The sequence below is a fragment of the Saccopteryx leptura genome, chromosome 6, assembly GCF_036850995.1.
Source record: "Saccopteryx leptura isolate mSacLep1 chromosome 6, mSacLep1_pri_phased_curated, whole genome shotgun sequence".
Taxonomy (NCBI): domain Eukaryota; kingdom Metazoa; phylum Chordata; class Mammalia; order Chiroptera; family Emballonuridae; genus Saccopteryx; species Saccopteryx leptura.
Window position 1 is genome coordinate 134900734 of NC_089508.1, and position 26486 is coordinate 134927219.

The 26486-nt window shown below is 43.9% G+C and overlaps 1 protein-coding gene across 2 annotated transcripts in view; it reads left to right on the forward strand.

Moving 5' to 3' along the window:
- The first annotated feature begins 6451 nt into the window (after positions 1–6451).
- Positions 6452–26486, forward strand: part of RUFY1 (RUN and FYVE domain containing 1) — a 117096-nt gene continuing 97061 nt past the window's right edge. The window contains exons 1-3 of one of the 2 annotated variants that reach the window (XM_066342387.1): positions 6452–6653; positions 6684–6719; positions 22970–23143. In XM_066342387.1, the coding sequence (XP_066198484.1) occupies positions 6458–6653; positions 6684–6719; positions 22970–23143 (406 nt within the window). In that variant the 5' untranslated portion in view covers positions 6452–6457. Of the gene's footprint in view, positions 6720–22969; positions 23144–26486 lie in introns of both variants that reach the window. The other variant, XM_066342386.1, reaches the window with a different exon arrangement.

The window sequence follows — 26486 nt, forward strand, 5'->3', positions numbered from 1 at the left end:
CACAGGAGAAGCGCCCATCTGCTTCTCCACCCCTCCCCCTCTCCTTCCTCTCTGTCTCTCTCTTTCCCTCCCGCAGCCGAGGCTCCATTGGAGCAAAGTTGGCCCGGGCGCTGGGGATGGCTCCTTGGCCTGGGCCTCAGGCGCTAGAATGGCCCTGGTTGCATCAGAGCAATGCCCCAGATGGGCAGAGCATTGCCTCCTGGTGGGCATGCCAAGTGGATCCCGGTCAAGCACATATGGGAGTCTGTCTGACTGCCTCCTTGTTTCCAACTTCAGAAAAAAAAAAAAAAGAAATGATGACATATTGCCATTTACAACAACATGGATGGACCTTGATAACATTATACTGTGTAAAATAAGTAAGTCAGAAAAAGCTAATAACAGTATGATTTCACACATAAGTGAGATATAAAACTGAGACTTATAGACATAGATGAATGTGAAGTGGTCACCAGGGGGTGGGAGTCAGGAGAAGGGAATAAAGAGTGACAAATATAAGGTGATGGAAAATTATTTGACTTTGAGTGATGGGTATACGACATAATCAATTGTTCAAAAGCTATAGAAACATTTACCTGAAACTTATGTACTCTTATTAATCAATGTTACCCTGTTAGATTTAATTTTCTAATTAAAATTTTAAAAACTAAAAATAAATTTAATGCAGTGACACTGATCAATAACAATATATTGGTTATTTACAATGCTATGTTATACATAAAACACTATCATGCTTTAGGTCATTTGTGATATAAAAAAGGCTAGGAGGCATAGTTTTAGAGAATGAAAATCTCCTGGTTCTGATAAAGAAGTAAAAAGACCAAAAAGCTTGAGAATACTATATCAGGAAATGACCTAGAGGAGCCATCTACCCTAGAAAGTAAACATTCATTCTGGACTCTCTATTTTATTTATTTATTTATGTTTGTTTGTTTGTTTGTATTTTTCTGAAGTGAGAAGCAGGGAGGCAGACAGACAGACTCCCACATGCGCCTGACCAGGATCCACATGGCATGCCCACTAGGGGATGATGCTCTGCCATCTGGGGCATTGCTCTGATGCGACCGGAGCCATTCTAGCACCTGAGGTGGAGGCCATGGAGCCATCCTCAGTGCCCAGGCCAACTTTGCTCCAATGGAGCCTTGGCTGAGGGAGGGGAAGAGAGAGACAGAGAGGAAGGAGAGGGGGAAGGGTGGAGAAGCAGATGGGTGCCTCTCCTATGTGCCCTGACTGGGAATTGAACCCGGGACTTCCACACACTGGGCCCATGCTCTACTACTGAGCCAACCAGCCAGGACCCTGGACTCTCCTTTTTAAAAATAACTTGTTTATAGAATTAAATTATATCACTCATTCCTTCAAAACACACTGATCGAGGACCCCATCAGTGTCTGCTAAGATATTCAGAAGTGGGTATCATTGTCAGAGGTCCCTTTCCTCCTCTCACTATAGAGAGGTGTCAGGCAAACCAGGGACTATTACACAGCAGGATGCTCATCATGGCCAACCAGCACACAAAATGAAGCTCAGCTTCACTGGGCACATCATTAGGGAAGTAACAGATTTACTATGGCTTAAGCAGTTATTGATCTGGACAATTCCTTCATGCTAGTCACATTATGGTAGCAAAGTGGCTTCCCTAGCTCCAGGGACCATGTTTACATTCAAGGCAGGAAAGGAAAAGGATATGAATCATCAGCGGTACATTTTCACTTATCAGGAAAAGCAAAAGACTTCCCAGAAACCCCAACATACTCTAGTTACAGCTAATCAGTTAGAACTACACTGCTCACAAAAATTAGGGGATATTTTATCGCTTTATATTCATTTTGAAATATCCCCTAATTTTTGTGAGCAGCATAGGTCACATGACAGTGCTAGCTACCAGGAAGGTTTTCAACATGAGTATATCACCCAGGACTGACTCTATTAACAAAACCAAGATTCAATTAACAAAACAGAAGAGAGAATTGATTTTGGGTATACAAATTATCAATGTGTCTCATACACTAAAAAACAAAGAAATGCAAATTAAAATTAGAGATCTTTTTTGCTTATCAACTTGGGTAGATTTTAAAAGGTTGACAACATTTATTGTTGAAAAGGTGAAGGAAAGTAAACATTTCACAGTCTGCTAGTAGAAGTGCAGAATCCTCATTTGGAAATATACTGAGGTTTCAAATTTTTTTCAACATTAATATTTTGATCCAACAATTCCACTCCTACATACTAATTCTAAAGAGATAAGTACACAAAATATAGTATTGTTTAGATATTTAAAATTAAGAAACTACAGTCATCCCTCACCATATATATCATGGTTACTTTTTGTGGTCTCACAATATCGCAGATTTTTAAATTGTATGTATCTAATTTAGTATTGCAGATCTTTCACTATATTGTGGGATTTTGAAGTATATAGGTATTTTTAGATATTTATTATTTTAATTATTTTTGTGGTAAAATAAGCAAAATAAGTATGGGAATGGCTAATAACATGTGGGAAAGATTTATGAGTGTGGGGAGAGTTTATAAAAGCCTTAATATATATATAAATAATAAAATAAATATAAAGTCGCTACTTTGCAGATTTTTCCTTATCACAGGAGGTTTTGGAACCCCCATGATAGACAAGGGACCACTATATATATATCCAATAATATGTAACTGGTAAAATGAATAAAGATAACTCCATCCAATATAGTACAATTATGTTTTTTAATAGAAATTTAGATGATGTTGAAGTAATGGTAGCATGAGAGATACCATTCATCTCTCCCCTTGGAACTTCAACAAATTGAACAATTATAACTCAGTGAAGGAACCTGAAAGATCCATGCACCTAACAGACTAAAGGTAGGAAGGGTAAAAAGTGAAGGGTAGAAGATAAAAAGACTCATGGTTAGCCTCCAGAAAGGGGAGAGGCCCAGACTGTCCAAGCTTTTGTCTGTTGCGGGCTCCAGAGAGGGGAGAAATCCAGAGTGGCTGGATCTTCTTCTGTCTGAAGGAGCAGAGAGATGGGGGAAATTGGAGATACTGAATCAAAACAGCAGAGCATAGGGTTGATGTGTGTTCCCATGGTCTCCTGGCAGCCCGCACATGGACAAAGACACAAAAATACAAGGTGCACCCCTCCAACTCCCCAGATTCTGCCTCCCTCCCCTCACAGTACAGAGTGGCAGAGAAAACCCCCAAAACTAGTTCTACCAGACCATTCTTTATTTTATGGAGGTACTCTGTGTCTAGTTGCATGGTGTGTTGGGATGCAAGGAGGAACACCAGTAGGCTTAAGATCACCATTGATAAAGCCATAAACCTCACAGCATACCCTACCCATTACCATGACTGCAGCCCCGCCTCCATCATCAAGAGAGCAGCTTCTCAGTGGAGGCCAGCCTAGAAATTTCAGAGAGCTAAAACCTGTAGTTCAGCTCCACCTCCTGGGAAAAAAAAAACACAAAAACAGAAAAACCTCTTGGCAGTCAAGTATGCATCAGTGTTTCAGGGGCAGGAGGGAATTCTAATTCCTTGGGGTTTTTTAGGTTTATTTTGTTGATCTTGTTGTTTTGTTTGCGTTTTACTATTCTTGAGGGGTTGTGGTTTTTCTCTTTTATTTTTATTTTATTATAATTTTAAATTTTACTTTTTTTTTTGCTTGATTTCTTAACAATAACACTCCAAATGCCATCAAGGCAGAAAAAAAGGAATACCATAGCTACCTAAGAAAAAGACAAATCAGAAAGCAATCTCAATCACATGAAAATCTTGGAGTTAAATGATAAAGAATTCAAAATTGAAGTTCTGAAATACTCAACAATATATGAGAAATACTAACAGGCAGCTTAATGAATTCAGAAAACAAAAAAAGTACCACACCAAAGAGATTGAAACTTTAAAAACAGAAATGAAGAGTTCAATATATAAATTGAAAACTGAGGTAGCAAGATTAGCTAAAAGAACAGGCCAGAGAGAGGAAAGAATTAGTGATATTGAAGACAGGCAACTAGAGATGATAAAGAGGGAAGAAGAGACTCAAAATTTTTAAAACTGAGAGAGTTCTATGAGTACTGTTTGACTCCATCAGAAAAAGCAATATAGAATAATGGGTATTTCAGAAGAAAAGAGGGAGAAAGGAATGGAGAGCCAATTCGAACAAATGATAAGAACTTCTCAAGCCTATGGAAAGAGTTACATCCTCGATCTAAGAAGCAAATAAAATGCCAAGTTACTTCAAACCAAACAGTACTTCTCCAAGGCACATTGTAATAAAACAGTTAAAAATCAATGACAAAGAAAGAATCCTCAAGGCAGCTAGAGAAAAGAAGAGCTTAACATACAAAGAAAAGACCATCAGGTTATCATCAGATTTCTCAGCAAAAATCTACTAGCCAGAAGAGAGTAAACCCAAACATTCAAAGTACTGAAAGAGAAATTACCAGCCAAGAATACTATCTCCATCAAAGTTATCCTCCAAACATGAAAGAGAAATAAAAACTTTTGCAGACATACAGAAGCTGAGGGAATTTATCACCAGAAAACCCCCACTGCAGGAGGTTATTCACTGCAGGAAATACTCAAGGGGGTTATTCGACCAGATACAAAGAACAAAACAACAAAAAAATACAAGTAAAAGCTCCAAGAAGAAAGCACCCATCTGCTTCTCCACCCTTCCTCCTCTCCTTTCTCTCTATCTCTCTCTTCCCTTCCAGCAGCCAAGGCTCCATTGGAACAATGTTGGCCTGGGGGCTGAGGACGGCTCCTCCACCTCCGCCTCAGGTGCTAGAATGGCTCCAGCCACAGCAGAGCAATGCCCCAGGTGGGCAGAGCGTCGCCCCCTGGTGGGCATGCCAGGTGGATCCTGGTCCCGCACATGTGGGAGTCTGTCTGACTGCTACCTCCTTGCTTCTAACTTTGGAAAAATACAAATAAATAAATAAATAAATAAATACTCAATAGCCTGACCAGGTGGTAGCACAGTAGATAGAGCGTTGACCTGGGACACTGAGGACCTAGTTCAAAACCCTGAGGTTGTCAGCTTGAGCTCAGGCTCATTCAACTACAAGTTGATGCTTCTCATCTCTCCCTTCTGTCTCGGTCTCCCCACCACTGCTTTAAAAAAAAAAGTGTAGAATTAGGATCTAGGCTCTGATCATTATAAACAAGCTTTTCACTTACATGACTGTCCAGGTGTATGTCATTGGAGAGTCCTGAAGGATGCTGGTCCCCGGTTATTCCAGACTACCCTACTCCTCAATGACCGTGACAACTCAAACCCATCCTCTCTAATTCTCTATTCACTCCTCACCCCATTGGAAATAACCCGCCTTCAGGGACCAGACAGACAGATCACTCTAGCAGTGGCTTGGAAAGGGGCAGCCACTGTTCACTCTAGCAGTTCGCTGCCATCAGGAAATATACTCAGAGTTGCCAAAACTTCTGATGTTTCAAGAGAAAGCCAAAGTCCAGATTTTTATGAAAATTATTTGTTTTTGAATATCTGCAACAACTTAAAACATTTTAAAACTTAAGCACTCTATGGAGGGAGGAGGGTATAGGGTAGATAAATGGTGATGAACAGACTTGACGGGGTGATGAACATACAATACAGCTGTTGTAGAACTGTGCACCTGAAACTTACATAATTTTGCTGACCAGTGTCACCCCAATAAATTCAACTAAAAAAAGAAAATATTGATAAGATTTAAGCACTTTGACAGTCAAACCAAAAAGGTCTGGTTTGATGAGACCCACCTACAGCACTTTGCAAACAAAATATCAAATGCCAGTGAAATTTGGGTTTCTATGTTGTCAGATTCCCTTCTTTTCCAAGTGACAAAATAGACTGTAACTCCCTACAAGTATAGAGTACCTTACAATTTCTAACGTCTGCTCTGTGCTCCTTACTGCAAAATCTTTAGTAACAGGTTCTGTTATTGTCCCCATTTAAATAATGGTAGAATTTCAATCTTTTGATTTCCAATCCACAGAAGTGTACTATCTCCTGCCAGGCTGCTATATTTAGTTAAAAATTTTTAAATCCTGTTTGCTGCCTCTCCTGTCCCAGTTTCCTTTCCTGTCCTCAAGACTGCTGCACAAAAATGACTAGGTAGAAAAAGTTAGAAAAAAAAAGTAAAATATGAAATAAAAATAAAAAAGAACTAGTGTCACAAAGAAAACTCAGGTCACATGGACTGTGTTGCAGGCCTGGCTGCATGCGCCCTGTAAGGAGAAAAAGCCGAGCAACCTCCCCAAAGCAAGTCCTTTCGGCTGGTGGCCGTGTGACGGTGCTTAGGCTATGGCCAGTGCCTCCCGAAGCTACCCACAGTGAAAGGGAGGAAAGGAGAGCGCTGAAGAAGGAGAAGGCCGCGGCCAGCAGGAAAGCAGCACAGCGAGGGCGCTACAGCCAACGCCAGCCGCGCAAGTCCGCAGCTCGCTACAGCCACGTGATGCCGCCAAGATGGCCGCCAGCGGGGGAGACGGCCCAGCAGGGCTGAGGCCGGGTTCAGAAGAGTTCGAGATCGTGGACCAGAGCCAGCTGCCGCCCTGGGATCTGCAGAGTGCGGCGCGGCGTTGGCGTGCCCCGACCGAGGGCTGGTCCGCGCCCATCCTGACCTTGGCGCGCAAGGCCACAGGCAACTTGTCGGCGAGCTTCGGCGGCGCGCTGCGCGCGGCCGAGGGCCTAGGCGGCGCGGACGACAGCGAGGGCGTGGCGCGCGCAGGTAGGTCCTGCGGTCGCACTCCCTCCTATTCCTGGAGACAAGCGGCGGCGGTTGTCTGTGGGAGCACGGCTGGTGGAACCCTGTTGGTTGAGTTGAAAAAAGCCAACATGTTCAGGTGTCTGACTTGTCCTCCGTTTTCTCTACACCTTGTGGCAGCGCCCCGATGAGCACGTGGGTTTCCCACTTGCGTTTGCCAGACAACATCCTTATTCTCATTGGTGAGCTTTAAGAAAACCTAAGAGTTTGAGCTTAGGTTATCTGTAAAAGTACTTAAGTGGGTTGAGGACTGATCTCTGCTGTAAATCTACAAATGCATCTCTGGGGGCCCTTTGATTGACATTTCCTGCAACCACATAACCACAGTAATCATCATCCAATCTACTGGTCTGGGGTGTCATGGATTTCTAATTGACCATCATTACTGAGATAAGTGAGGGGGAGGCTGGGACAGACGAGAGCCTGTGCTATAGCCATCTTAATTTACATAAGATGCAACTTGTAGAACTTCAAGACAGCATCTGGGCTCAGGTGTTTGTGGACTTGAGGTCAAAGCTTGAGAATCTGGAATGGTGCCGCCTGGAGAATCAAGAGGAGTACCACTACGAACAGGAAGTTTGGAGTGCCTGGAACCGATTACCAGACACTTTTAGCACCCTGAAAAATATAGCAATGGCTTTACTCAAAATTTTTCCTTCTACGTACTTTTGTGAGACCTTATTCTCAGCATTAAATAATATCAAAACCAACAAAAGTAACAGATTGACAGATGAAGTTAGTAGCGCTTGCTTGGGCTTGAAGTGTACAAAATACCAACCTTCAATTGAAGATTTAACCAATGAAATCGGCATGTGGCCCCATACTTCTCTGGTATGCAGCCGCATGTGGCCACATGTGGCCACATGTCATTGAAAATGGTGATGCGTGTCATAGGTTCGCCATCACGGCTTTTTACAAATAAACTTCAGGCATAACATATACTAGAATATATCATAGAGGCTTGTTTTTTCTAAACCTGTTTTTTTTTTCTTTGTCCAAACCTCCTATAACCTGCACAAACCTTCTGCAACTTACATAAATCCTTAACTTTAACAATTTATTTTTTCTTTTTTTTAAAGTATTTTTGTACTTTATATTTCTCATTATTAAAACGATAAAATTCCTTTTTAGACTTTTTAATATTAAAGATTTTAACCTTCAATGACAACTTAAGTTAGTTATAAGCAATATTCTTTTAAAAGATGCCTCTTTCTTAGCGAAGGGACTTATACCACCCTTCTTTATGACTTATAACAGCACATGTATTAAATTTTAAGATGACTCGCTCTGGCCTTCCCCCGACCCGAGCTCCCCCCCTCTCCCAAAGTTTAATTATAAAGAAGTCCCACATGGCGAGGGTCTTCAAGCTTCTGCTGTACGTAGACCAGCTACCGGTTTGTGGCTGGAGCAGGGCATGTCGTCCTTCTCAGGGTCAACTTACAGGGGATGGTGCACCGTTTGCAGTCTCTGTCTTGACGAGGTCTTCAAGGGAGCCTAGGGAGAAGGGGCATCGCCCTGCTTAATACAATTCTTTGTAGGGTAAATTTTTCCCAGTAGGGGTATATTTAGATTCTAGCAAAACTAGGGGGAGTAAGTCAGTCCAGATTTCACCACTTTCTAAAATGAATTTAGTTAGGACTTCAGAGCTCGGGACAAGTTGAAAGAATGAACCGAACTCTGAGGCCTGTAAGCACAATGTAATTTCCAATTAATACTGAGTGCCTTTCCTACTAGCTGTGAGATCTTGGATACAAATGCAGGCCTATTATCAGAGCTAATATTAATGGGTAAGATAAATCTGGGAATAACTTCATATAGCAATTTCTTAACAATAGTTATTGTGGTCTCATTTCTAGTAAGAAAAACTTCTACCCATCCTGAAAAGGTGTCAATAAAAACTAATAGGTACTTATATTTCTGTACTAATATTCTCTTGGGAAAGCTTCTCTTTCCCTATTTCTTTTTACAACTTCTCTACTTTGCTCAGCCTTTACTTGAGTACAGACTAAACATTTGGACACTATGCTTTCTATAATAGATTCTACGCCTGGCAAATACTAATTTTTCTTAAATAATTCTATTAGCTTAGTTTGGCCTAGATGAGTAGCTGGCTGATAATCCTAGAGCTTCAGGTAAGAAAAGTCTCTTATCTGGTATTTCTAACCATCCTCCCTTAATTTTAGACATTCCTTTCTTGTTAGCAAAATCTTCTAGTTGGTTATAAAAAGGAGCCTCTGGCAACAAGGGTTCAGGCCCTACTGGTTTTAGTATCTTGTCAGTTGCCTGATTTCCTCTTGCCTCTAGTGAGTTTTCTTTCTGGTGCTCTGGGCAATGAATGAGAGCTACAGTCTCTGGTAAGCAAATGGCTTCTAGTAAGGCTAAAATTTCTTTATTTTTAATGTCCTTACCAGCAGATGTCAGAAATCCTCTCTCTGTGTAGATTGCTGCATGAACATGAGCAGTAGCAAAAGCATGCCTACTGTCAGTGTAAATGTTGACCTTCTTTCCTTTGGCCCACGTCAACACCTAGGTGAGAGCGATAAGTTCTGCCCGCTGAGCCGAGGTCCCATGGGTCAAGGCTTGGGCCTAGATGACCTTATCAAGAGTCACTACAGCTGCTCCCGCATGTTGAACCCCATCCAAGACAAAACCACTACCATCTGTGAATAGCTGTTCTTCTACCCCATCTAGGGGTTTAGCAGTGAGGTCTGGCCTTGCAGTTTGAACAGAGTCTAGTACCTCAGAGCAGTCATGCAAGGGGATGCTAGGATCCTTGTCAGGCATCAGGCTTGCTGGGTTGATAGTCTGTATCTGGACAAACTTGATGAGAGGCTGATCGATGAATAGAGCCTGTGTAAAGCCAGGAGCCACGGCCAGGGCCACTATCACAGCAGCCAGGCTCATGCAGGTTCGCATTGGATTTGGACAGTCGGTAAAGGAACAACAGAGCCACAAACTGGTGGGCCATAGTCTTTAATCCTAGCTTGCACCCGGCGGGCAAGTAAAAATACACACTGGGCTCCAAAACCCACTCACATTCAGTGCTCACAAAGCCACTGACTTATCCGAGTTTCCTAGAATCAAAGGTTTCTAGCTCACCAGACTTATTCACCTCTGTTCCCCATCTCCTTCCTTATCCCAAATACAAACTCTACACAAACTGGCATCTCACTCAGCACTCCACCATCTTGGCTGCTTCTCCTGGCCTCCTCCACGTGGCCTTTCTCTGCTCTCCTCTGCTCTCTCTTCTAATGATAATCTCAGGAACCAAGAGCGACAAACTTCCGCTCCGTTCCCATTTTATAGTGTAGAAATCCAAACCCTTAATCCAATATACATAATAGGGAAGTCTCTAATACAAAGTCACTTCTCTGAGGCATGATTGGATTGTACCACCCCACATCAAAAAGAGTGGGAAAGGCTTAATCCCAAAACCAAGCCCCAGGCTACAAGGATTCCCAACACACATTAATATCACCTGGGCGACGGCCTCCATCTTTAACAAAGTGAGCATAATACATTTTATCTGCCCAACAGCCTGATACTGGATCTAGCCACTTGGAGAGGTAAGCAGTAGGCCTGTGCCATGGCCCTAGCATCTTCTGATGCCTCTGGGTCTAGAGGTATATAGACCCTGTAGGCTTCCTGCAGTCTTTCTAAGAAAACCGCGGGAGTCTCCTGAGGATCTCAAATAACTTCTGACACCTTAGACAAATTCATGGGTTTCTTAGTAGCTCCCCTGATCAAGGCTAACATAAACTGGTGAAAAATGTTCAGAGTTTCCCGTCTGCTGTGGTGTTAGGGTCCCATTCAGGCCGGACAACTGGAAACACCTTCTAAAGGTGGTCTTGGTTATCCTCCTCAGACCTATTCACATCTAACATAGCAGCTTTTCTCGCCTTAGTTTTGATTCTTTCCCTTTCTTAGGCAGTGAACAAGGTAACCAGAAGCTGCTGACAATAGTCCCAAATGGGGCAAAGTGTGTACAATACAAATTCTAACAGTCCTGTTAGGGCCTGAGCCTTCTAATTATACAAGTCACTAGAAGTGGAAGGGATTTAAACTATGAAAGGTGGCTTCCCTCAGGGGAAAAATGGGTTTAGAAGGGGCAGTATTCCCTAAGTCTTCTCCTTGGGTGTGGCTGTAGGTATGAGGTGGTGATACCCTGGAGCCAAAGCAGAGGAGGTGTGTGTGTGTGGGGGGGGGGCAAAGGGGTGGCAGCCCCAAATTCCTCTAGCACTTTCTTAGGTCTTTAGTTTTATCTTTAAGCAATATAGTATTTCTATGAATTTTGCTTTGCTATTTTTAAAAATTTGTGGGCTTTAGAATGGTTTTCTCAGAGTTGCTTTCAAAAGTGACAACCATCTGCTGAGTCCACCTTGGGATATTTGCTCTCCTTAGTATAGGCCGGTCAGTATACACCCTTGACTAGGTCAGACCCAGAGATGGAAGAGGTTTCCCTCAGCTTCCGGTGGACGGCCACTAAACCATATGGAGTTTAAGAATTTCCCTTCATTTTTGCCCTCTGGTTTTAAGCCAGAAATTTCCAGTTGAAATTGCACCAGAGATTTTCCTGACAAAGAGAACCTACAAACAGACAATTCACTATTTACATTTACACTTGACTTTTCAACACAGTTTAGTGAACAAGAAAAGGGGTTGCCCCATCAGGAGCCTTTCAGGTGCTCACCTGACTATGTAAACTCAGGTGTAGGCACTAGAGATTCCCATTCACACACCATTTACTCAGGGGTTTTCAGTGCAAAAACAATAAAGCAAGAGCAAAGAACAAGATCTCGGCGAGAACAGACAGCACAAATAGACGTGTCCCGGGAAGCCCGAGGTGGGACTTAACTTAGTCCCTGCAATGTCTTCCCTGAAAGCACACTTACTCTCCGCCAACGTCTTGTCCCTGGAGAGCCCGTTGTGTGAGTGCGATCTTGTCCGATCCTCGATCACAACAGATGCAAGACGGCTAGTCACAAGCAAGTAACATATTTGAGCAAATTGCAAATTTGCTCTACTTACCTCCAGAGGCTTTCTAGATGACTCCAAATGGGTGGATGGACATGCTGATTGTCCACGACTGACTGTCAGCCAGACAGAAAAGACCAGCAGAGCCCTGGAATGTCTCAAGTGGCACCTCCCCTGCTGGGTTTCTGTTCCCAGCAGTCAGGCCGAGGAGGCCAGTTGCCCATGTGTGACAAAACCAAATGTGTCCAGAGGACACGATCCCGGACGAGCCCCCAAATGTTGTATCTGGACAGCAAGGAAACAAACGTTTTGCTACACAATTAAGTAGCCAAATTAAGGAGTCCTTAATTTAATGCCGGTGACCACGAGTGGATTCACATCCTAAAGAACTCGCAGCCCCAAAAGAACTTAGGGGTTTGCTTTTTACAGGCCTAAAGAAGAGAGGGGCAGGGGTGAGTACCTAGCCAAAGCTTTTTTACAGTAGCAAAACAGGCTTTCAGTTATCGTTGGAACAATCTAGGGAGAGAGTGCTCAGTGAAGCATTTTACAAAAAATGAAAGAATGTGCTCGGTTATTTTGGCCTTTTACAGAGGTTGTTAGAGCAGCATCCTGAGGGCTTTCTGGAATCTAGACATTAGTGAACATTTATGGCAGGCATCCCCAAACTACAGCCTGCGGGCCGCACGTGGCCCCCTGATATCATTTATCCGGCGTCTCGCCGCACTTCCGGAAGGGGCACCTCTTTCATTGGTGGTCAGTGAGAGGAGCACTGTATGTGGCAGCCCTCCAACGGTCTGAGGGACAGTGAACTGGCCCTCTGTGTAAAAAGTTTGGGGACCCCTGATTTATGGCCTTTACAGAACTCTTTCAATTTACTCATCTGCAAATCTTGCAAAACTTGTTCTATGGTCAGGGATATGGTATTTCTACATTTCACTTGTTTCCTGACCAGGTGGTTGCACAGTGGGTAGAGCATTAGCCTGGGATGCAGAGGACCTTGGTTCAAAACCCTGAGGTCCCTGGCTTGAGCGTGGGTTCATCTGGCTTGAGTGCGGGGTTGCTGTCTTGAGCCTGGGATCATATACATGACCCCATGTCCGCTGACTTGAGCCCAAAGGTCGCTGGCTTGAATTCCAAGGTCGTTGTCTTGCACCCAAGGTCACTGGCTTGCCTGTAGCTCCCCCCCTCCCCCATCAAAGCACATATGAGAAAGCAATCAATGAACAACTAAGGTGCCGCAATGAAGAACTGATGCTTCTCATCTCTTTCCCTGCCTGCCTGTCTGTCTTTCTCTCTGTCCCTCTCTCTGTCTCGTGCAGAAAAAAAAAAAATTTAAAAAAAATTAAAAAAAAATTCTTGTTTTTAATTTATGGTAATGCTATGAATAATAGCCAACACTTAATTGTGCTTTCAGTGTAGCCTGTGGTTAGTCTGGACCCATGGCAGGCACTGATAAATGTGAGACACTTGAAATTCTTAGTAATGATATCTCTGATTTTGTGTTATATAAGTGAAGTCCAGTGGAACAAAAGAGTGTGTGGGGAAGGGGAGCCTTGGAGCTGGGCTCATGTGTGGTCCCACCTTCCACTGCCTCTTTGGGACAGGTTCTCAGCCTCCCTGGCCCACTAGGACTTCCCTGGGGCTTCTCCCTACTGCTCCCTGATCCTACCCCATGACCACTGCTGGCCATGGGAGGGTTGGGGTTCACACCTTCTCAATCTCAGGACAAGGAAATCAAGCTGGCAGCACCAGAGCACATTAGGTGGGGAACTGGGCAGGGGCCTCTCATCCACCCCAATCAGATACAGAGTGTATCCTGGCAGGAAGTTACAATGCTTTAGGACCTATGAAGGGGAAACTGACTTCCTCACCTCCGTCCGCATAGCTAGCCTCATGTAAAACGTACATTATCCCCATTTTATAAAGAGGGAAACTGAATTAAAGAGAAATAACTTGACCCAGTTACTTAGAAATGGCAGGGACAGTACTGGAACCAAGATATCTGCTTCTCGAGGCCATGCTCTTAGTCACAATGCCTTGATGTCTCTAACTTTATAAGTAAAATGCCATAACAAATGCATATGGATTTTTAAATTAGACAATTTATAGAAAATACTAAATAACTGCCATGCAGATCTGGAAAAAATTGTGACTGTGGCTTACCAAGGGCTGAAATGTGGGGAACAGTAGGGATGAGCTGTGTGGCTAGTCCCCAAAGGTGACCTAGATTTGAAACCATCCAGTAGGACAGGAATAAGGGTGGGGAAAGAAAATGGACTCTGGGCATCATGCTCTGCACAGGCCTCAGAAAAGCAGGTGAGGAGAGGACAGTGCCTCACACCTCTTTCAAGCAGGGCAGGCTCATTCCTCACTTTCTCATTGATGTGCTTCCACAAGCAGTGAGGACAAAACTTTCTCAAAGGGAGTATTGAAAGAGCAGAGATCTTTCCAGGTAAAATTTTTTGGTAATAGAGGTTAAAAGAAAATGCTGTGGAATGTTGTAAAATGCTCAATATTTGTTTTACAGTGTTGTCCCATGTGGGTTGTGGTAGACGCATGCCACAGCAATTGCTATCGCAAACCCATTCACATAGTTTTCGTGTTTGTTTTAGGGTTGTTTTTTTAAAAATAATAAATGTGCTGGTAAAACAACAACAACAATAAAACCATTCAAAAGAAGACTCAGTGTAGAGCAGGGATCGGGAAACTTTTTGGCTGAGAGAGCCATGAACGCCACATATTTTAAAATGTAATTCCGTGAGAGCCATACAACGACACATGTACGTTATGCATTATCCAATAAAAATTTGGCGTTGTTCTGGAGGACAGCTGTGATTGGCTCCAGCCACCTGCAACCATGAACATGAGTGGTAGGAAATGAATGGATTGTAACACATGAGAATGTTTTATATTTTTAACATTATTATTTTCTTATTAAAGATTTGTCTGCGAGCCAGATGCAGCCATCAAAAGAGCCACATCTGGCTCATGAGCCATAGGTTCCCAACCCCTGGTGTAGAGGAAGTCCTCCATCCCAGAAACTGTCCCCAATCTATTGTATCTTTCAGAGAGATCTCTGCTTATGGCATGGCCTTTCATCTCTACAGTTTCCACACAAACCACAGAACATATACACAAGGTTCCGCATTTGGGAGTGATCCTCCTAAAGGATGAATAACAAAACACATTTATGGAATTAACATGCCCAATACAATGTCTTATACATAGGTACTCACTGAGAAAGGAATTGATTTTAAATTATATATTTGCCATTAGGTAGGTAGTAGGTATGTCTGTCTCTGTCTCTTTCATCACAAATTTTATTTTGTGGTGTAACTCCTTCCAAAAGGAAGCACAGTAACTTTTTCCATTTCACATTGTTGAACTACTTAAGTTAGCCATTGAGTTGGTAAATGAAAATTAGGAAAGTGTAAAAATGGTTTTCTTCCTTGTCAGTATAAGATGACACCATACTGCATGATAAAATCATTCAAGAAACCAAAGGGCTACTTAAAACTAAAACTTAAATCTTATTTGTGAAACTTTATAGTCACTTGTCTAGAATTCAGAACACAATAAAAAAAACCCATACGGCCCACTTCTTCTCCTGAGTACTTAATCTCTTTACCACACTTTACAACCAACTGGCAGCCTTTTGAACTGTTTGTGGCTGGTAGCTGCATTTTTTCTTGTAAGTATAAAAGCATTAAAAAAAATTTTTTTTTTGGCCCTGGCTGGATAGTTCGGTTGGTTGGTTGGTTGGTTGGAGTGTCATCCTGGAGCATGGATGTTGCCGGTCCAATTCCTAGTCAGGGCACATACAGGGGCAGTGCAATGTTCCTGTTTCTCTCTCCCTGCCAATGAATGAATGAATGAATGCTATTTAAAGGTAGTTAGCAAGTTTTACATAAAAATTCAGATCACCAGCTTGTAAAACTCCATTCTGGCAATATTGACAGCCTTCTTTCAGCCAGAGGATGGCAGGCTTCATGGTCTCTGCAATCAGCCTCTCTCTGTCATGCTTAGTTAGGTCATAGCAGTGTACCGAACCACAGACTGGCGGTTGAAAAACACTGGGTTATAGGCCCCACCACTCTGAGGATCAAGGTCAAGATCCCTAATCAGACCATTTATTTGGAAATTCAATAAGGGTAGAATTTTGTGACATTCCATGTATTGTGTTGAACTATTATTAATGAAGCTTAGAGATGTGACTAGCTTGACCAAGGTCATAAAACTAGTAAAATTGAGAGATGGACCAGCTTAAAGATCTTTTCAGCTTGAAATTTTCATAACTCTAAATTGAGCATGAATGGGAAAAGGTGACTTACCAACCAGGGGGGTAAATAAGATGGCTGCAGTGTACTGCCTTGTTCCCAGGAACAGTGGTAAAAGCTACTGCGACCCCCACTCTGACCAACTAACACTAGTCTTCACGTTTTTTGCTCACGATTCCCTAAAAAAACTTCAACTTTTAAAGTTGACATATGGCCCTGGCCAGTTGGCTCAGCGGTAGAGCGTCGGCCTGGCGTGCGGGGGACCCGGGTTCGATTCCCGGCCAGGGCACACAGGAGAAGCGCCCATTTGCTTCTCCACCCCACCCCCCCTTCCTCTCTGTCTCTCTCTTCCCCTCCCGCAGCCAAGGCTCCATTGGAGCAAAGATGGCCCGGGCGCTGGGGATGGCTCCTTGGCCTCTGCCCCAGGCGCTAGAGTGGCTCTGGTTGCGGCAGAGCGATGCCACGGAGGGGCAGAGCATCGCCCCCTGGTGGGCAGAGCATCGCTCCTGGTGGGCGTGCTGGGTGGATCCCGGTCGGGCGCATGCGGGTGTCTGTCTGACTGTCTCTCCCCGTTTCCAGCTTCAGAAAAAAAAAAAAAAAAAAGTTGACATATAAAATTCTTCATCATAATTTTAAAGTTTAGACTACATTTTCTGGCTTATTGTAAATATTGACTTTTTGAAATAAAACATTTACATCACTTTTAAGTGTATCGAGGGTATGTAAATACCTTAATGATTTGATAAGCATTACCATTCATCTTAAAAAATAAACAGGTTATTTAATTGAAAAATTTACACGTTTCCTTTTTATTCCTTGAACTGGAATTTCCATTCTACTTTTATGTTTTATAATTTTTTTATTGGTTATTCTATCATACTGGTTGGCCAAACATATGTAAATAAAAATTTAATAAACTTTTCTTGTGACCAAAGCTCTAAGTGTATAAAAATTTTTTCTTCTGGAATGAATTACCATTAAAATTATTAGTGATAAAAGAAATTTAAATATGATTTTTTAGGCCCTAGCCGGTTGGCTCAGTAGTAGAGCATCAGTCCGGTGTGTGGAAGTCCCAGGTTCAATTCCAGGTCATAGCACACAGGAGAAGCAACCATCTGCTTCTCCACCCCTCTCCCTTCACTCTCCTCTTTCTCCTCTCTCTCTCTTCTCCCACAGCCATAGCTCAAATGGTTTGAGCAAGTTGGCCCTGGGTACTGAGGATGGCTCTGTGGCCTCGCCTCAGGCACTAAAATAGGTTGGTTGCCTGCCAAGCTATGGAGCAGCAGCCCCAGCTAGGCAGAGTGTCACCCTGTAGGGCAGTGGTCCCCAACCCCCGGGCCGCAGACCAGTACTGGTCCGTGGGCCATTTGGTACCGGTCCGCAGAGAAAGAATAAATAACTTACATTTTATTTATATTTAAGTCTGAACGATGTTTTATTTTAAAAAAAATGACCAGATTCCCTCTGTTACATCTGTCTGAGACTCACTCTTGACGCTTGTCTCAGTCACGTGATGCATTTATCCATCCCACCCTAAAGGCCGGTTAGTGAAAATATTTTCTGACATTAAACCTGTCCGTGGCCCAAAAAATGTTGGGGACCACTGCTGTAGGGGGCTTGCAGAGTGGATCCCTGGTCCAGGTGCATAGGGGAGTCTGTCTTTCCCTCTCTGCCTCTCACTTAATAAAATATAAAAAAATAAATTAATTTAAAATTTTAAAAGAATTATAAATTTTTCATCAAATTGCTTTTTTCTTGGAATTGCTTTAGATGAGCTAATAAGTGTTACTGGGTTTTTTTCATTAACATGTATCTGTAGATGACTATATATGATTTACTGATAAGATGGGATAGGCCTCAGCATCAATTTTATTCCAGTTTTTTTTAAAAATATATGTGGTCCCTGAGAAACCTGGCTCATATAAATAAGAAATACAGTGGTCCTTCATCTGTCGTGGGGGTTAGGTTCCAGAACCCCCCACGATAGGCAAAAATCCACGAAGTAGTGACCTTATATTTATTTTATTACTTATATATATTTTAAAGCTTTATAAACCCTCCCCACACTATTATTAACCATTCCCACACTTATTTTGCTTATTTTACTGCAAAAATAATTAAAATAATAAATATATAAAAATACCTATTGTTGGACTCCATGGGAGTCCGAAAGACCCAGAGTAACAGGCTTTATTGAAAGGAAGAAAGGAACCCTGCCGGGCACTTCTCCCGGGGAGAAGAGCACCAAAAACAGACTGAGGTAAAACTTTATAGGGTTGGCTTGACCAGGCGGTGGCGCAGTGAATAGAGCGTCGGACTGGGATGCGGAGGACCCAGGTTCGAGACCCCGGGGTCGCCAGCTTGAGCGCGGGCTCATTTGGTTGGAGCAAAGCTCACCAGCTTGGACCCAGGGTTGCTGGCTCAAGCTGGGGGTTACTCGGTCTGCTGAAGGCCTTTGGTCAAGGCACATATGAGAGAGCAATCAATGAGCAGCTAGGGTCTCGCAGGGAAAAACTGATGATTGATGCTTCTCATCTCTCTGTTTCTGTCTGTCTGTCCCTGTCTATCCCTCTATCTGACTCTGTCTCAAAAAAAAACAAAACACAAAAGTTTATAGGGTTGGGGATAGCCTCGAGCAAGGGTGTGCTGGTATGTTCGGCTTTCTGGAATACTCTTCACTGGGGTGATTGAACAGCTTCCTGGAGTTCCTTGGTCCCATGAGTGATTGTCCGGTAATTAAGGGTGGGGTCAGGCAGCCAAGCGGAACAGCAAAAGGGCAGTTTGGAATATCACGTATCTATCACCTATATCCCGCAAAATCCCATGATACAAAATTAGATATATACAATTTTAAAATCCACTGTACAGTGAGACTGCAAAAGTGAACCGCAATATGGCAAGGGACGACTGTATAAATAGTTTGTCAGAGCAATGTTGCTTAAGTCTTTGAACTTTTAAGTTATATGCCTCAAATCATAATGATCTACTGTCAGTAATTATTATTTTTGTTCCAAAGCAAATGAAAATCACCGGATTTGCAAGAAAGAACACAACTTTGTTGTATTAAATTTCTCAACCTCGCCTGATTGGTAGTGGCACAGTGGATAGTATCAACCTGGGACACTGAGGTCCCAGGTTCAAAACCCTGAGGTTGCCAGCTTGAGCATGGGCTCATCTGGCTTAAGTGCAGGCTCACCCTGGCTTGAGCGTCAGGTCGCCGACTTGAGTGTGGGATCATCGACATGATCCAGTGGTCGCTGGCTTGAGCAAGAGGTCATTGTCCCCTGCCCCCCCAAAGCAAGTTTGAGAAGCAATCAGTGAACTAAAGTGCCACAACTATAAGTTGATGCTTCAAATCTCTCTCATTTCTCTCTAAAAAAAATTTTTTTCTCAACCTCTGGGAAGTTTCCCCAGAAAGGCTTTACCAAGATTTATCAAGTGAAAATTATATTTGTAATTATTTTACTTATTTACCTTGTTTAACCGAGAACACTCAAAATGGTTGGAGACATCTAAATATTGCTTATTTAATTACACCTTTGCTGATACAATGTTTTTTGACAAAAAGACTTAATTTACATGTATTTCAAATCCATTTTCATCAAAAACTGGGAGCTAGAGTTTGGCTCATTTAATTTACAGAACATATCCTTCAAGTTAATGGCATATCCTACTGTGTTAAGTACTGAAGACTTGCTGAAAATAATTACATAAAATTTTAGCTCCTAAGTGTTGGAATCCATGGGAGTCCGAAAGACCAGAGTAACAGGCTTTATTGAAAGGAAGAAAGGATCCCTGCCGGGCACTCCTCCTGGGGGAGAAGAGCACAGGTTACAGACTAGGGGCGAGTTATATAGTGTTTGGGAGAGCCTGAGGGGATACTAAGGCAAAAGTCCTGGTATGTCCGGAGTGCTCCTCCTTGGGGGCTTGGAGCATATGGGTGTTGAATCAAAAGTCCTGGTGTGTCCGGAGCCCCTCCTTGGGGCGGCTTCTCAGCTTTTTGGAATTCCTTTGTCTCAGGGGCAATAGTCCAGTAAGGGTGAGGTCTGACAGATAAGCGGAACATCAAGAGGGCAGTTTGGAATTCACGTATCTATCACTAAGTTCAAGACACCCAGCAGAGGGGATGTGTTGGGCAGATAAAATGTATTATACTCACTTTGTTAAAGTGGCGCTGCCCACGTGGAGGCCGTTGCCCAGGTGATATTAATGTGTGTTGGGGGTGGGCTAAAGGCAGGCAGAATCCTTGTAGCCTGGGGCTTGGTTTTGGGATTAAGCCTTTCCCACCTGTCTTGAAGTGGGGTGGTACAATCCAATCATGCCTCAGAGAAGTGACTTTGTATTAGAGACTTCCCTACTTTGTATATTGGATTAAGGGTTTGGATTTCTACACTATAAAATGGGGAGGGAGCGGGAGCTCGCTCTTGGTTCCTGGGATGATTAGCATGAGAGAGCAGAGTGAGCAGAGCAGAGAGCAGAAAGAGGCCATGTGGCCAGGAGAAGCAGCCAAGATGGCGGAGTGCTGAATGAGATGCCAGTTTGTGCTGAGTTTGTATCTGGGATAAGGAAGGAGATGGGGAACTGAGGAGAGAATAAGGCTGGTGAGCTAGAAACCTTTGATTCTAGGAAACTCGGATAAGTCAGTGGCTTTGTGAGCACTGAATGTGAGTGGGTTTTGGAGCCCAGTGTGTATTTTTACTTGCCCGCCGGGTGCAAGCTAGAATTAAAGACTATGGCCCACCAGTTTGTGGCTCCGTTGTTTCTTTACCGACTGTCCGAATCCAATGCGAACCTGCATGGGCTGGGCTGCTGTGATGGTGGCGCTGGCCCTGGCTGCTGGCTTTACAGGATGCATTTGGGGCAACACTAGAATCTATGTAAACATAATAAATTAAAATCAATTAAAAAAAAAAAGACACCCAGCAGAGGGCTGGAAGTGACCCTACCCCCCACCAGGTCTTCTTAACTAAGTGTAATAAAGCAGTAAGGGATTGGAAGCTCTTCATGTTGTTAGTGACTTGATTAACCGCCAGAGGAGGCTCTGCCGCCTGTCCTATATGGGTCCTGTGTGGGACCTTCTGCACCCCAGGCCAGTGCATCAAGAGGAAGGTATGAGTTAGGGAGGGAATTGATGCTTTTCTGTGGAGTGGGAGGAGGAGTGCCTGTGAAACAGGAAGGTCTGGAAACCGATTTCCTTAAAACATCTGGGCCTACCACCTGACCTGTGGTGGCACAGTGGATAAAGTGTAAACCTGGGAACGCTGGGGTTGCCGGTTCGAAACCCTGGGCTTGCCTGGCCAAGGCACATATGAGAGTTGATGCTTTCTGCTCCTCTCCCTTCTCTCTCTCTCTCTCTCTAAAAAAAAACTGAATAAAGTTAAAAATAAGATATTTAAAAAAACCAAACAAAAAACATCTGGGCCTGCCTAACCCTCTGCAACACTTCCTGGATATATACTGCGATTGCAAGTCCACTAGTTTACAGACCAGGGTCCACTGTCTTCTTGAAGGTTAAATCTTTACAAATTGCTTCTAAGGTTATTGGTCTATCCCGGGTTTACTCCTTGAAGTTTTACAATTTTTATTTCCTTTGCCCATAATCCATTTCATTCAGGTTTTCAAATTTATGAATGTATAGGATTCTCTCAAAATTTTAAAATAATTGAAGCACCCCTAAGCCAAACACTTACTTAACCTATTTTTCTCTCCACAACCGTGATGAAATGTTTAGATTTAGAGGGATTTTCCTTTCCCAGTAGCTAGTCTTAGATTTTGCTGATAATTGGGACTATTTAGTCTCACCCAAGCTGTCTCAAATCTGATTAATACTTAATACTTTTATTATAAATTCTGTCATAACATCGTTCTTTTCAACTTAGCTACACATAGATATGCTCTTTTAACTAATTGTGTCCATATTATTTAACGCCTATAAAATATCCAGAACATACAAATCAATCCAAGTTAAGATTTAATAGCCAGTTCACCGACTAGGAGACAATGAACCTAACGGTTAAGCTCAGTAGTAATCAGCTGCAAATGAAAACAGTACAGTTCGCCGCCTCCTTCCAACAGGCAAACGTTAGAAAGGCAAAGGGTCGGTGCAGGGTCAGCGCGGCTAGAGGGCGCCCACCCGGGGGCCTTGTCAGCCGGGGTGTTTTCCGGCCAGGACTGCTAAGAGTTGGGGGTCTATTTTCAGCCAGTTTCTGCAATAAGTTTCCTGGGTTTGAGGGGACATTTGGGAAGTATCCGCCCTGAATAGCTAATACTGATTAAACACAAAGTTTTAAACCTCAAAACAAAGCGACAGGTTAATGGAGTTAAAATGGAAAGACAGCAGTTTATTCTAACAGTTTTACTTACTAAAAAAATTAGTAGGCGCGTAATTGCCTACTAATTGTGCACTAAAGGTGGGCAACAGTGAGAATGTGAGTGTGGAACCGAGTGGCAGGTGCTTCCCCGAAGGAACTCGGGATGGCACAGTCACACCGAACAGCAGGTTACAAAAACCTTGGCGAAGCGGGCAACGAACACTCGAAATGGCTCCCGCGCCCCTATGGACGTGGCCTCCCTGGGTTCGCCCAGTAGAAACGTCCGAGGGCGGGCCACGTTATCCAGTTTGGGGTGGGGCTTTCTGCTGTTTGAGCCCTTTTCTGGGCGGAAAATGGAATGCCACGGGTGTGGGAGAGGCCAATCGCGTGAGTTTTAGCAGGGCCGTCGCCTTAGCAACGCGCAGAGCCGCCTGGGAGAGGCCTTTAGAGTCTAAACCAACACCCGAGCGGTTTGTGGGCAGCTGTGACTTTTTGGATCAAGGGCCCGGTGATTGAGGACCCCAGTTATCCGCGCGCTTGCACTCGGAGCACACTCGCCTGACGGGTCTTGTCTCCATTGCTCCGCGTCCAACCTCCTTGCCCAGGAACGCACTGAATCCCCTGACGAAGGTTCCCTGCTTCTGTTCTACAGCTTCCAAGTGCCAGGTGATGGAGGAGCGTGCCAACCTGATGCACATGATGAAACTCAGCATCAAGGTCTTGCTCCAGTCCGCCCTGAGCTTGGGCCGCAGCCTGGATGCGGACCACGCCCCCTTGCAGCAGTTCTTCGTGGTGATGGAACATTGCCTCAAACATGGGCTGAAAGGTAAGCTGGGGTGGTTCGGGGCTCAACACGTGTTCATCAGTGCTGAACATTGTTCTGGTGCTGGGATAACAGCAACGTACCAAACACACAACCTGCTGCCGCACGAGGCAACATTCTTGAGCAAGCACTGTCCAATAGAAATTGTCATGCAAGCCACATGTGCAATTTTTTTTTTTTGGTTATATTTATTTTTTATTTTATTTTTATTTATTCATTTTTAGAGAGGAGAGAGAGAGGGACAGAGAAGGAGAGAGAGGACAGAGAGACAGAGAGAAGGGGAGCTGGAAGCATCAACTCCCCTATGTGCCTTGACCAGGCAAGCCCAGGGTTTCGAACCGGCGACCTCAGCATTTCCAGGTCGATGCTTTATCCACTGCGCCACCACAGGACAGGCACATGTGCAATTTTTAATGTTCTAGTAGCTACATTAGAAAATAAATTTTTTAACAAGTGAAATTAGTTTTAAGGATATATTTTATTGAACTGAATGTATTCGGAATATCATTTTGATACATAATCAGTATTTAAAAACCTTATTAGGCTCTGGTCAGCTGGCTCAGTGGATAGAGTGTGTGCCGGGTGTATGGATGTTCCAGGTTCAATTCCCAGTCAGGGCACAGATGAGAAGCGACCATCTGCTTCTCTTCCCCTCCCTCTCTTTGTCTTCCCCTCCTTCTCTTCTTCACTCCATCTCTCTCTTTTCCCCTCTTGCAGCCAGTAGCTTGATTAGTTTCAAGGTCTGCCAGGTGCTGAGGATAGCTCGGTTGATTCGGTAGGTTGCCAGGTGGATCCCGGCAGGGATGCATGCGAGAGTCTCACTATCTCCCGTCCTCTCACTGAAAAAAAATAACAATTCTTATTAATGAGATATTGGGCAGATAAAATATATTATGCTCACTTTGTTAAAGATGGCGCTGTCCACATGGAAGCCTGTCGCCCAGTGATATTAATGTGTGTTGGGGGCGGGCTGTGGGCAGGCAGGATCCTTGTAGCCTGGGGCTTGGTTTTAGGACTAAGCCTTTCCCACCCTTTTTGATGTGAGGTGTTACAATCCCATCATGCCCCAGATAAGTGACTTTGTATTAGAGACTTCCCTATTTTGTATATTGGATTAAAGGTTTGGATTTCTACACTATAAAATGGGGGCAGAATGGGAGCTTGCTCGCTTAGTTCCTGAGATTAGCATTAGAGGAGACAGCAGAGAGCAGAGAAAGGCCACGTGGAGGAGGCCAGGAGAAGCGGCCAAGATGGCGGAGTGTTGAGTGAGAAGCCAGTTTGTGCAGAGAGAAGGAAGGAGATTGGAAACAGGTGAATAAGTCTGGTGAGCTAGGAACCTTTGATTCTAGGAAACTCGGATAAGTCAGTAGCTTTGTGAGCACTGAATGTGAGTGGGTTTTGGAGCCCAGTGTGTTTTTACTTGCCCACCAGGTGCAAGCTAGGATTAAAGATGATGGCCCATCAGTTTTTGGCTCCGTTGTTTCTTTACCGACTGTCCGAATCCAATGCGAACCTGCATGGGCCAGGCTGCTGTGATGGTGGCCCTGGCCACTGGCTTTACATGAGATATTTTGCATTATTTTTTATACTAAGGTTTAAAAATCCTCTGTTTTACTTGACAGCATGTCGCAATTGCGCTAGCTACATTTCAAGTACTCAGTAACATGTGGCTAGTGATTACGTGGGACATACTGTTCAAGACCAGGAGATAGACCATAAATGCAGAGACAAACCAACATAATTATTAAATGCTTGTTGGGCAGATAAAATATATTATGCTCACTTTGTTAAAGACGGCGCTGCCCACGAGGAGGCCGTTGCTCAGGTGATATTAATGTGTGTCTCTGTGGGCAGGTAGAATCCTTGTAGCCTGGTGCTTGGTTTTGGGATTAAGCCTTTCCCACCCGTTTTGATGTGGGGCGGTACAATCCAATCATGCCTCAGAGAAGTGTCTTTGTATTAGAGACTTCCCTATTTTGTATATTGGATTAAAGGTTTGGAATCTACACTATAAAATGAGGGCAGAATGAGAGCTTGCGCTCTTGGTTCCTGGGATGATTAGCATGAGAGAGCAGAGGGAGCAGAGCAGAGAGCAGAAAGAGGCCATGTGGCCAGGAGAAGCAGCCAAGATGGCAGAGTGCTGAGTGAGAAGCCAGTTTGTGTAGTGTTTGTATCTGGAATAAGGAAGGAGATGGGGAACTGAGGAGAATAAGTCTGGTGAGCTAGAAACCTTTGATTCTAGGAAAACTCGGGTAAGTCAGTGGCTTTGTGAGCACTGAATGTGAGTGGGTTTTGGAGCCCAGTGTGTATTTTTACTTGCCCGCCGGGTGCAAGCTAGAATTAAAGACTATGGCCCACCAGTTTGTGGCTCCGTTGTTTCTTTACCGACTGTCCGAATCCAATGCGAACCTGCATGGGCTGGGCTGCTGTGATGGTAGCCCTGGCCTTAGATACTGGCTTTACACTCATTTATCATTTAAACCATTTTTGCTTTCTTTAATTTGTAGCATTGTAAAGCCAGCAGCCAGGGCCACCATCACAGCAGCCCAGCCCATGCAGGTTCGCATTGGATTCGGACAGTCGGTAAAGAAACAACGGAGCCACAAACTGGTGGGCCATAGTCTTTAATTCTAGCTTGCACCGGCGGGCAAGTAAAAATACACACTGGGCTCCAAAACCCACTCACATTCAGTGCTCACAAAGCCACTGACTTACCCGAGTTTTCCTAGAATCAAAGGTTTCTAGCTCACCAGACTTATTCTCCTCAGTTCCCCATCTCCTTCCTTATTCCAGATACAAAACTCGACACAAACGCAATATGGCGACGCCCAGGATGGGCAGAGCACCGCCCCTGGTGGGCGTGCCGGGTGGATCCCGGTCGGGCGCATGCGGGAGTCTGTCTGACTGTCTCTCCCTGTTTCCAGCTTCAGAAAAATGAAAAAGAAAAAAAAAAAAAAAAAAAAAAAAAAAAAAAAACTCGACACAAACTGGCTTCTCACTCAGCACTCCGCCATCTTGGCTGCTTCTCCTGGCCACATGGCCTCTTTCCGCTGCTCTCTGCTCTGCTCCCTCTGCTCTCTCATGCTAATCATCCCAGGAACCAAGAGCACAAGCTCCCGCTCCCTCCCCATTTTATAGTGTAGAAATCCAAACCCTTAATCCAATATACAAAATAGGGAAGTCTCCAATACAAAGTCACTTCTCTGAGGCATGATTGGATTGTACCACCCCACATCAAGACAGGTGGGAAAGGCTTAATCCCAAAACCAAGCCCCAGGCTACAAGGATTCTGCCTGCCTTTAGCCCACCCCAACACACATTAATATCACCTGGGCTACGGGCTATG